The sequence below is a fragment of the Loxodonta africana genome, chromosome 9 (genome assembly GCF_030014295.1).
Source record: "Loxodonta africana isolate mLoxAfr1 chromosome 9, mLoxAfr1.hap2, whole genome shotgun sequence".
NCBI classification, from domain to species: domain Eukaryota; kingdom Metazoa; phylum Chordata; class Mammalia; order Proboscidea; family Elephantidae; genus Loxodonta; species Loxodonta africana.
Window position 1 is genome coordinate 64,781,831 of NC_087350.1, and position 13,180 is coordinate 64,795,010.

The 13,180-nt window shown below is 37.7% G+C and overlaps 1 protein-coding gene across 2 annotated transcripts in view; it reads right to left on the reverse strand.

Annotated features, from left to right (window-relative positions):
* The window catches only part of KIAA1958 (KIAA1958 ortholog), a 153,559-nt gene that overhangs the window by 74,363 nt on the left and 66,016 nt on the right, over positions 1-13,180 (reverse strand). For both annotated transcript variants that reach the window (XM_064291603.1, XM_064291604.1), the window contains exon 2: positions 9,917-11,111. In XM_064291603.1, the coding sequence (XP_064147673.1) occupies positions 9,917-11,087 (1,171 nt within the window). In that variant the 5' untranslated portion in view covers positions 11,088-11,111. The remainder of the gene's footprint in view (positions 1-9,916; positions 11,112-13,180) is intronic.

Sequence of the window (13,180 nt, forward strand, 5' to 3'; positions counted from 1 at the left end):
TGTTGCTTCCTCAAGCATTTGCTGCCATGTTCCAACGGGTTTACTGCAGTACTCTCCGTAACAGTTCTTATGTCCCAGCCTCTACTTCCAGGCAACCTTCCTCAATGCTATTAGTGTCATAGTGTAAGATAATGTGCTCTGTCCCTTTGCCCAACACACATGACATTTGAGACATCACAGCCTGTCTCTCTGGTGACAACTTCCTGGCCCCCTTAAAATCTACTCTCAAGCTACACTCAACCTCATCGTTTCCCCAAATATTCTACCTAAGTTCATGTCCTAAGGACTTTGCTCATGTTGTTCCCTTTACCTGAAATACCCTTCACCTTCTCTGCCAGCTCAACCGTCACCTCGTAACAGCTTTCTCTGTGTACCCTGAAGCTGAGTCAAACGCTCCCTGTATTTGTTCAACTGTATTTTACACGTCTTTCTACACACTTGGAGTTGTTGGTGTGTCTGCTTCCTTCTCTAAATAATATCCTGAGGGCAGGAAGTCTGACATTCATCTTTGTATTTTCACCAGGCTAAGCACAGTGCCAGTCATATGGTTGATCCTAAACAAATGTTTGATAAACTGAAGTGCATGTGACTTCTCCAAATGCTTGGTAGGAAAAAGACTAAAACACATGTCTCTCTTTCCCTGGTATGGATGATGATTCTATTACACCCTGAGTCCTTTTAAAAATGATTCTCAGAAAAAATAATCTCCCTAGAGTATACTCTAGCAGCCTAAACTTTGGATGACTGATAGGCATGACCTGCAAAAGAAAGAAGCAGCAGCAGCAGTCAGCAACTTAGGCCATTCCTACACCAAGACAAGCAGCGATCCCGTGACTACACTCTTGGTGCTAACAAGCATGCCAGATTTCTTCCCACTGTAACTCCAAGCAAAGTACCTAGTTCCACTGTGCCTCATTTCCCATCAGTAAAATAAAGGACACCTCTTCCTTGGTGGCACTTGGGCAATGTTGATCCTGAAAACAAAACAGCTGTGTAGATAACAGAGGACATGTGTGTGTGTGTGTGTTATTTTTAATATATTTCAGAAGATTACTGAAAAATTTCCCATGATCACCCCATCATAATCACAGGGTAGAAAGCCGGTGTTAAAATTTGAGAATAATTCTCAAATTATTTGTCTATAAACACGTACACTGGAAGGCAATGGCAGTAAAATTTGTTTTTGTACAAAGTAATAACATCTGAATATTCAGTAATAACAATAACCCAAAAAACCCGCTGTTGTTGAGCTGATTCCGACTCATAGTGACCTGATAGGGTTTCCAAGGTTGTAAATCTCTACAAAGCAGGCTGCCACATCTTTCTCCGATGGAGCTGCTGGTGATTTTGAACTGCCAACCCCTCGGTGAGCAGTTGACTGCTTTAACTACTATGCCACCAGGGCTCCTTATAATATCGTAATGCCCTCATCTCATAAATATTCCACTATTAATTTTATTTATGCTTTAATATCTACTTTTTTTAAGTAATCACATTTAATAACATACAGAGAAGCATACAGGATAATACTAGCTAACATATGGTTACAATGTATGGATTATATGGATTAATTTCACACTTACATGAACACTATAGAATAAATACATTAAAAAAAAAACTATAGAATAAATACATTAGTACCCTCATTTTACAGATGAGAAAGCTAAGCCAAAAAGAGGTTTAACTAACTTGCCACAGTTACCCAGAAAATGAGTGGCAGAGCTGGGATTCAAACCCAGACAGTTGTGAGTTTGGAGTTCCTTCTACCCTTAAGTACCGTGCTATGTTGCTTCTTAATAACACACAGTCATTGTCCTGCCACTAAGAGTTACTAAATACTAACATTTTATCTTAGTGTTTCATGTTTTTTTAAAAGAAAATGTTACAGGTACAGTTCAAGCTTCCTGTGTACCCATTCCCATCCCCCCTCCCCAAAAGTAATCACTATCATGTATCTGGCTGGATCTCCTTCTAGTCCGTGTTTCATAATTATATGTGTATCTGCATATAACATAAAGCAATCTATAGTAATGTTTTTTTAAGGTGTGGCACGCTATATATTTTTTGTAACTTTGTTTTTAAGATTTATCTATATTAATAAATGCAGATCTAGCTGAGGTACATATTCCATTGAAAAATATATCACTACTTATAAATTTCTCTACTGATGGACATTTAGGTTGTTAACCAATTTTTTCCTTGCTATCACGAAGTTGCAGTGAACACTCCTGTACATATATCAGGCTTGGAGGCGTCAGATCCACAAATAATGCCCTGAGGACACTACGCATTTTCTCTAGTGGAGGTACTCTGATCACTAAAACTCCAGCTTGGGCCTCTGACCTTGGAACAACCTAAATGCTGCTCCTTTGCCTTTAGAAACTGGATGTATTTGCCAAAATGGATTCTTCTAGGTGCTTCTGATTCAGAGTATGATGTGGGAGCATTTGACCGAAAAAGCCTAGGTCACAAGACTCTGCCCTCAGTGAAATATAAACTTGAAAAGCAAGTTTCTGGACTCTCCAATCGGGAATTCTGTAACACAGGCCGCGTTCAAATGTATTAGGTGGCCAGACGGAATGACACTGTTCCCTATAAAGTGGATCCTGTGTTCCCTAAATCAGTGCTTCTCAAGTTGTAATGTGCATACAAGTCACTGAAGATCTTGCCAAAATGGAGATTCTGATTCTGAGGGTCTTAGGTGAGGCCTGAGATTCTGCATTTCTAATGAGCTCCCAGGAAATGCTGATGATGCTTGTCCATGGACCACATTTTTAGTAAATAAGTAGGTATTACTGTATTAAATCAGAATCTACTTTATTAGCATATTGAGCATAATCTAATAATGATGATGATGGTGATGAAAATAAGAACAATAGTAATGGTGGAAACTGCAATTTAATGAATGTTAATCATATGATAAATGCTTTACATGTATTTTCACATTTTATCCTCACAACAACACTGTGAGATAGGCATCCTTATTATTACTTTACTAATGAGGAAAATGAGACTCAGAGAAGTGAAATGATTTAGCCAAGACCTCAAGGCCAACAGGAGGTAGGACTGGGAACCAACCCAGGCATGTCTGATGCTAAACTCTGAGTGGCCAGGCTCTATCATCTCAATGTCCAGGACTGCCTGCTACATTGCTCCTCAGGTGAGCATCCCTTTAGGACAAGAAGGAAGATGATAGCATAAACCAAACCTGAATTTTCACTTTGCCTTGCTTATCTTTCAGAATTTATATCTCAGATCTTCCTACAGGAGGGACAGGAAAGGGTATAGTTAAGAAATCAAATTTTATTCTTGTTCCTTCTCATAAGAAGAGGCATGCAATTCTTGTGAAACAAGGAAATATATAAAATAATAAAAATATAAAATTAATACATGCCTCTACAAACTGGATGCATTTGTCAATCAAACATAAATAACATTTATCCCTTATATTAGAACACTGTTCTATTACACCCTGTCTTTGAACGGAATACATAACAACCATTCCTATCTGCTCATAGAAAAAAGAAACTAAATGTTCAATAAAAAGAGCAAAAACAAGAACACATAAGTCACAGTAGGTGTCTCTGGTTTGCTGCCCAGACTACATTCTCTCACAAGAACAGTACACAGAATGACCTTGGAAGACCTGCCCTTGTCCCGCATACCGCCCCCACACTCAGTAATGTGGTTTGTGTAACAGAGATTCCAATACCATTTCCTGAGCGGGGCCGGATGCCTATGACTGGTTCAAGGATGAATGTGTAAGCACGATCAGTCAGAGAAAATCTCCAGGCTGTGGCTGGGAGTGCTGCATCACGGGCTCTGTCTACTGCTGGACATCAAGCCTAGCAACCATCTTGGGACCGTGAAGGGATCCAGTGTCTGCAAATGGAGCTAACATGAGGAAGCCAAGGCAAGAAACGGAGAGAAAGAAATTAGATGTTGTTTGAGCCCTGGATGAAGGCTTGTCTGAAAACATGTCCTTGGACTATAAAAAATTAAATTCTCTCTTTTAAGTCAGGTTTTCTGTTTCTGATAAGAGAAATCCATTGTTTATATCAACACAGACCAAATAAGAGGAAGTAATCTATACCTTAACTTTCAAAAGCTCACCTAACTCAATTTTACATCAATAATTTGCCAAAAATTATTCTATTAATGCTTTACACTATATCCCTCTTTCCTCTGAATGCATTTTGTTTTGTATAAAATATAATTACACAGTAAAGATTAGAAAAGAACAGATAAAGAGATCAATAAAAATAGAAAGAAAAATTTAGAAATAGACCCAATTATAAATAAAAATGTAATATATGAATCAATTTCGTGGGGAGTGAGAATTATTCAATAAAGGATGCTGGAACAGTTGACTACCTGGAAAAATAATAAAGTGAGATTCCACCCCAAGATATATTCTAATTTTAGAGTTGAATGTAGAAAAGGAAAAAGAGAGAGAGATGGAGAGAGAAAAGAGAAAAGAAAAGAGAACTAGAGGAAAATATATGTAAATGTTTATCTGATTTCAAGGTAAGAAAAGGACTTCCTAAGAAAAACATCAAAGGCAGAAAAGATGACTGATAGACAGGTTGAAAGGGTAATCTTCAAAAAAACTAAGAAAACCTGTATCTCAAAAAATGTCATCACTAAAATTAAAAGCTAATGGTAAACTGGGACAATATATTTCCAATATACATGACAGACTGAGTTAATATTTCTAATACATAAAGAACACATATGAATCTATTAGAAAAGGATAAAGATTGTGCTTTCAAATTTACATTATATATTACATTATATATATGTAACAAACATGATAAACAAAAATGGACTGCCTGCCATCATAAAACTTCTAGGAAAAGAGCTGATTACTAAAAGGGGTCCTTGGACAAAAATCATTTAAAGGCAGCTGTGTATATTTAAGAAATACACACATACAAAAAAACAAAACCCCAACTCATAATTTAATTTTCACCATGACAAATGCCCTAAAATTTACATCAAAACCTCTAAAGTTGATGGAAACCAAGTTATTAGTAGGTAGTCAACAATTCTTCCAATAATGCATGTTCTCTTTTCTCATTATTGTTTGCTAAGATTTGGATTGAGCAGCATGACAAAGTTGACTTGAAAATTAATGATTTTATCACATCCTGATTAACGTTTCATGACTTTGTGAGTTCAGTTCTGGACAGAAATAAAAATGATTTTTGTAGGGAAACAGAATTTAAATGCATCAGTAAAACTAAACAAAATGGAATGATTTCTCTTTGTTTCTGGCTGACTCCATAGTCATTTGTCAACTTATTTATTTTAGAAATATTATTCAGAGATATGCAGTACGTCTACTATGACTTGATAAAGACTCAGGCTTACCCAGCATCCATTTTTAAAGTACCTAATTTAGCTTTCAGCTAGTTCTTTCCAGAACCTTCTTTGCTTAGTCCCGAGTGTACATTAAATTAACTGCATATAGTCCATCTGCACAGTCATCCACATACATTTGGACATGCTGGATTCTGTTTCTAAAATCTATGTTTCGAATGAAGGTTATCTACTGTAAAAGAATATTCAAGCAAATAAATAAAACTGTAGAGCACAGAACTCAGACTCTATGGAACAAAGGCAAATCATAAGTTAACTTTATATACCTCTCACAAAAGAAAAAATGTCAGTTAGATCTTTATTTGTCCCATTGATGTCTCCAGTCCAAACAGTGCTTCTTTAAAGCTAATGATATTTCAGCAATATAATATCCTTCCTCAGAAAACTGGATCAAAACATCAGGATCAGAAGAACTAGATGGTGCCCGGCTACAACTGATGCTCTGACAGGGAACACAACAGAGAACCCCTGAGGGAGCAGGAGAGCAGTGGGATGCAGACCCCAAATTCTCATAAAAAGACCAGACTTCATGGTCTGACTGAGACTAGAAGGACCCCGATGGTCATGGCCCCCAGACCCTTCTGTTGGCCCAGGACAGGAACCATTCCCGAAGCCAACTCCTTAGACTGGACAACGGGTTGGAGAGGGATGCTGGTGAGGAGTGAGCTTCTTGGATCAGGTGGACACTTGAGCCTCTGTTGGCATCTCCTGCTGGAGGGTAGATGAGAGGGTAGAGGGGGTTAGAAGCTGGTGAAATGGACACGAAAAGAGAGCGGAGGGAGAGAGCGCGCTGTCTCGTTAGGGCGAGAGTAATTGGGAGTATGTAGCAAGGTGTATATAAGTTTTTATGTCAGAGACTGACTTGATTTGTAAACTTTCACTTAAAGCACAATAAAAATTATTAAAAAAAAAAAATCAGGATCATTCCTTAGGAAATTCCAGGACATTCCCATTGCCGGTTCTTTTTACCATTTTTCTTGAAGGTCAATTCCAACCCAAACCAATCCTTCTTGTGAGAGTAAAGTCAAATCATAGTTAATGATTATATATGATATGTACTATGCTTGGCTGTACCTGAATTTTGTAACTATTGTAAGAAACGCAATTTCAATGAGAGAAGAAAAACACCTAACAGAATATAATCTATACAATAATAAAGAGATTAAAGCAATTTCTTTTCCAAATAGGATGAATTCCTTTTCCAAAATAATTATACAGTAAGGTATTCATACGTGGTTTAGTGAAGAACCTCAATGTCTCATTTACTATCCACAAGGCAGATGCAAAGAAATCTTTGTTTTGCGTGGGTAAGTTAGTGGAAGAGCGTGCAACACAAACAACAGTCTTACTAAGCTGTCTGGGTATACTGGACCACTTTCCAAAATAGAATTCTACCCTCAAATATAAATTAAATGATAACGTAGAAAACTCTGTCAGGCTAAGTTCCCTATTTTACAAAGAAAGGAAAAAAAGAGAGACAGACACACGTACACACAAACACCAAATTCACAACTGTTTAAAAGGCAAAAGATTTATGCGATCTGAAGAGAAACCAGAGTATGAGACTCACAACTATTAGAATCAAAGAGGTACTACTTATATCCTATATGTAAGTATCAACAGTCAAATTTCCCAGCACAAAGACTTTCGAAGCCAGTCTAATAAAGATGACATTAAGCCTAGGCCCATGAAAGTTAGCCAAAGGTCATGTTGTTACTCAATGATTTAAGTAAAACTTGAAAAGAAGGAAGAGAGAAAGGGAGGGAGGGAGCGGAGGAGGCAGAAAGAAAGAAACACAGACAACCTATGGAATTGGAGAGAGTATTTGCATTTCATATATCTAATGAGGGACTTGTATCCAGAATATCTAAAGAACTCTTACAATTAACCAATGAATAGACAAAAAACTCAATTAAAAACAGGCAAAAGTTTGAATAGTCCTTTTTTTAAAAGAAGATACACAAATGGCCAACAAGCACAAGAAAAGACTTTCAACATTAGTCATTAGGGAAATGCAAATCAAAACCACAACGAGATACCACTTTACATCCACTCAGACTGCTATTTTGGAAAAAGGAAAATAAGTGTTGTCAAGAATGTGGAGAAACTGCAACCCTCAAACATTGCAGATAACTGTAAAACAGTGCAACCACTTTGGAAAGCAGGTTAGCAGTTCCTATAAAAGGTGAACACAGAGTTACCATTTGATTCCGCAATTCTACTTCTGGGTCGTTCTCTGAGCAAAATAAAAATATATGTCCAACTGAGTCCGGCACAACTAGATGGTTCCCTGCTACCACCACCAACTGCTCTGACACTGGTCACAACAGAAGGTCCTGGACAGCGCTGGAGAAAAATTTAGGACAAAATTCAAACTCACAAAAAAAGACCAGACTTACTGATCTAACAGAGTCTGGAGAACCCCAAGAGCATGGCCCCCAGACACCTTTTTAACTCAGTACTGAAATCACTCCTGAGGTTCACCCTTTAGCCAAAGATTAGACAGATAAAACAAACAATGATACATATAGCTCAACCATGTATAGGAGACAATGGGCGCACCAGCCCAGGAGCAAGGAGGACGAGAAGGCAGAAGGGGATAGGGAAGCTGGACGAAAGGAAATGGAGAACCCAAGGTTGAGAAGGGAAGAGTGCTGCAATGTTGTGGGGCTGACAATCAATGTCCCAAAACATATGTGTATTGTTTAATGAAGAACTAACTTGCTCTGTACACCTTCATCTAAAGCACAAGAAAAAAGTTTTTTTTGCCACATAAATAACAGGTATTAGTTATATTTGTACAACAGGATTAATGTAATTGATGTCACTAAATTATACACATGAAAAAAGTGAAATTTGGCAAATGCTCTGTTATATGTATTTTACAATAATAAAAATTAAAAAAAAAAAAATATGTCCACCCAAAAACTTGTTGTACACGAAAGTTCATAGCAGCATTATTTATAATAGCCTAAAAATGGAAACCACCAAAATGTTCATCAACTGATGAAAGGACGAAATATGGTATATTCAATGAAATAAAAAAATCAAAATATAGTATATCCGTACAATAAAATAAAAAGGAATAAAATACTGATATAGCTATAACATTGATTATTGTTGAAAACATGCTAAATGCAAGAAGCCAGTCACAAAAGGCCATGTATTGCATGATTCCATCAAATGAAACGTGCAGAAGGGACAAATCTACGGAAACAAGGTATGTTAGTGGTTGCCAGAGGATGGGTGGGAGGGAGAATCAGGAGTGACTGCAAAAGGGTACAAGATTTCTTCCTGGGGTAAGGAAAATTCTCAAATTAGATTGTGGTGATGGATCCACAACTCTGAATACACTAAAAATAACTGAACTGTACACTTTAAAAGAGTGAATTTTATGATATGTAAATTATAGTTTATCAAGCTATTATTAAAAAAAAGAAAAATGAATAAACTGAAAAGCATAATTTTGAATAAGGATATGAATATTATCAATTTATACTTTATCAATACAACCATGACTGTGTTTTAATAAAATCATAAATGGAAGGTTTTCTTCAGGTATCTTAAGGATCTTAAGCCTGATACTAAAACTGGGAAAGCAAGTTTGCAAAGCAATTTAATTCTAGGAAGTTAAAGGGTAAAGGCACGGGTACCTCAAGCTTCCAGGGTGCTTGTCCCAAAATACTTGACTCTCCTGAGGGACTAAAAGAAACCAAAATGTGCCAGCTTTCTGCTTTGTATATACTCCTCGTGTCTGTTCATCCTTGCTCATGTTTCTACTTCTGGCCTATTAAATTTGAATCATGTACTCAAAAGCATGAGACTTAAGCCTCCTTTATGTAACAACCCAGATTAAATAACTACAAAGTGTTAGAATTACAGAATGGTAGAATAAAAGAACTCATAGGACTGTTTTCCTCTCTACTCAATCCATTCCAGTTAGGCTCACACATTGCAGAAATACAAGCTACCTGAGTCTTTTAAATTTTGAGAATAAGATCAAGTACTTCTTTTAGATATGTTTGTTGCTTTTTTAAAACTTGTTTCAAATTGCCACACCTACGAAAATGAATAGAAATGCCAAGTTGGTTCAGAAAAAAATAAATGAAAAACATTAGGTCTATCATCATTATATTCCTAACCTAACATTATTATGGCTTCAAACAGCAACCAAATACCTTGTTACTGATAGGAAAGCATTAAAAAAAAAAAAAAAAACTTTCAGATATAACTTTATTATACAAAAATTCAGCTTAAGGTCAGATACCAACCTTAAATCTCGTATGCAACATCAACAGCACAATCCTACAGCTGTCCTCTTAGCCCTAAAGTACATCAACTGAATAGTGGACCTTAACTCAGATGAACTTCTACTATAGTCTCACTTACATATAAAACATTTAATTATTACTATCTTTCTGAGAATGATCAAAGCCTAAATTCTAGCAAGCTGAGCCAAGGGCTTTAAAAGTACTGGCGGCGCAGAACGGTGTATATGTAGAAGAGAGACTCACTGTTACCTCACGTGCCATACCTGGTATGCACTGTGCTGTGGCCTCAGTGGTGATGGTGGCAGCGGCTGGGGGCTGCTGCTGGCTGGAGCTCACTTCTGGCTCTGCGTTAACAGAGGGAGAAAGGGCTACCTCACAGGAGGAAACCTGGCTGGGCAGATGGGGCAGGAACTCTTCAGAAGCAACTTGCTCATCCTGCCCAGGCAGCTGCAGGGCAGACAAAGGGATACTGATCTGTTTGTTAGGATGGGATGTGCTCACAGGCATCTGCATTGCCACCTGCTGGTTGGTGCCATGGGCACCAGGAGTTCCTCTGTTTGGTGAAGCCAGAGATACCCTGGCAGTCTTCTGGACAATTGGTCTGGAGATCACAGAGGGGGAAGCAGACACGCCATGTGGGTCTATCTCCGTGCTGATGGCAGACGTTACGTGGGGAATCAGCTTAGCAGGCCCTACACAGGAGGGACCAGCGTGAGTCTGAGATTTGGGTTTTGCCATCTGCGTCAATGATAGGGCTGGGCCATCCACCCCTCCCGTCAGCTCTGCATTTGCCACAATGTAATAATCTTCAGGAATCTCTTGTTTGATTTTCTTGATGATGACATCATTGCTGCATTCATCAATCATTTGAGTCTGAGAGCTTGAATGGAAAGAAGATGGGATTACACCAGGTCTTTTTCGAGCAATACTTTGAGGCCTCTGAGTTTGGGGTTCAAAGTCACTATCTTCATCTGTAACAGAAGACTCACAAACCATGTCAAACAGGGTGTTTTCATCCTCATATTCCTCAACGGCTTCATCCAGTTCAGAGGGCTCACTGCAGTAAGAGAAGTCACAAGAGTCTCTGGTCCGGTTACAGTCTAGCTTTGCTTTCACGGGTCTCCCAGGGTACCTTTCAACAGGGCTGGTCTGTGTCTCAGAGGGCACTCCGATTATACTGGGACTATCAGAGTTAAAACTTCTGTTATCCTGGAAACAGACCCTCTCCTGGGACCCAGCTCTGCAAGTAGCTGTCAGTGGCCAATGATAAGCGTGGCCTGCACTACAGCCCCACATTGCTGTCAGGTTCCCATGGGAACCTTCAGAAAGCAAGTGTTTCAGGTTTGGAATGAGGCTGCAAATGGTCCCATGGCTGTGGGCCCAGCTGACCAATTTGGACAGATTCTCAGATGAGGTATGAAGGCAATCCTCCATGTTACAGGATTAGCAGCGTCTTTCCTACAGGAAAATAATCAAAGTAAAAGCCATTATTACCTAAGACACTCCCATATTTCAATTACTTCAATTTCCTCCAACTACGATCATTTGGCATCAATAAGAAATGCCTTTCAAAACTGCATCTAGTTAATATCACTGCATATGGGCAAGGACTAGAAGGGAATACAGGAAAAGTAAAAACAGCTGATGTCTGATGGTTGTGGAATTTGGAGAAATTTTTTGTTAGATTCCTTTATTGTTCTAATAATTCCTGCATAAGCAAAAAAAGAAAAAAAGAAACAGCTATGCTACAAGAAAAAAAAAAAAAAAAGGAGATGAGCTTTTTCATGGTACATTTTAACCAAAGTCACAAAGACAGAGGTTCAGTCAACCCCTTAATAATATAATGTGCACATAGTATTACCTGTATTACCCAAGAGCATGAACTCCCAATCTCACCCTTTTTCACCAAAAACTTCATTACTAGAGGAAGAGCTATATGTTCTTTTTCTCAAAACTTGGCTTAAACCTATTTTTTGAACTTTTGCCATTAGAAAGTGTGATATGACCACCAAACATTGCCATACACATTTTTTTACACACCCCCCCCAAAAAAAAACTACTACAGAGTGTCTCTCTCACACCTAGGTTACTTAAATACAGTTTTTCATCTTTTATGAACAAATAGTGTATTAAAATCACCAAAAAGAACTAAACACATTTTTGGGGGGACCAAAAACACTACAGCATCTCTCTCTCATATTGGATTTTACAAATAAATTCTTGGGACGTCTACAATTCTATGTCAAAATGATTTCATTTTGATAATAGATTATTACGAATCATCAGAATAATCACTTTATATCCAAGTACTGTGCTCCTTTGCTTTTGTGACAGCGTTCAACTTCCAATTTGTTAGGAAGCCTGTTTAGCTGCAGTTATGCTTACGCTGCATTCTTTGTACCAGGTATAAATACAAAAGTTCCCTTTTGCACTGAAAATTTTCAAATGAAAAGCATCAGGATTTGACATCATGAAAACGGTACATTGTGATGATGGGGTAATATACCACTTTAAGTCTTGAATTAATGAAAAGAGTAACTGAAATAAATGATATATGTTCATATAAAGGAAAATCATATACATTACAGTACTGGCGAAGAATCCTGAATATACCATGGACTGCCAAAAGAACAAACAAATCTGTCTTAGAAGAAGTACAGCCAGAATGTTCCTTAGAAGGGAGGATGGTTAAGATTTCACCTCGCGTACTTTGGACAAGTTATCAGGATGGACCAGTCATGAGAAGGACATCATGCTTGGTAAAGTAGAGGGTCAGTGAAAAAGAGGAAGACCCTACTGTGGTAGTAACAATAGTGAGGATGGCACAGGACCAGACAGTGTTTCGTTCTGTTGTACATGGGGTTGCTGTGAGTAGGAATCAGCTTGATGGTGCCTAACAACAACAGCAGCAGCACAGTATTTAAAGGAAGATGTTGCAGCAGTTCAAATATAGAAAAGTATGGCATAATCAAGCCATAACACTGTATAAGCATATAGAACTCAAAATAACCCATTACGCAGATAAAAGCTACTATACAATAATAAAATGGTACCTTTGCTAAAGGACTCACAGCCTGGAGGAGGGGGGAATTACTACAATTAGAAGAAATAAAAGACCAAGTGGATAGAACTATAAATTTTATTCAAGCTTATCCACTTAATTCTATAGTATTCACCAACTGTTGAGAATCAACATTAGTAATCCTAAATTGCTTTTATTACATTCTGAAATTCATTGGCAATCTCACGAAGAGGCTCTTAATCTTTTCTTGAGTACCATAAGAAGAAAATATTTTTCCAGTATTACTATTAATGTATTTCAACCAGGTTACCAATGTTAAATGGTAGATATGACAGCATAATTAGTTAATCTTTTAGGGCAATTAAATGAATTGATCCAAGTTGACAAGGAATAGCTACCTATATACTGCAATATATTCCAAGTTTAATACAAAACGGAATCAATGATAAGACAATCAAAGTGTTTTCAAAATCCTGAGAATAAGTAGTATTTAGAGTTTACTGAT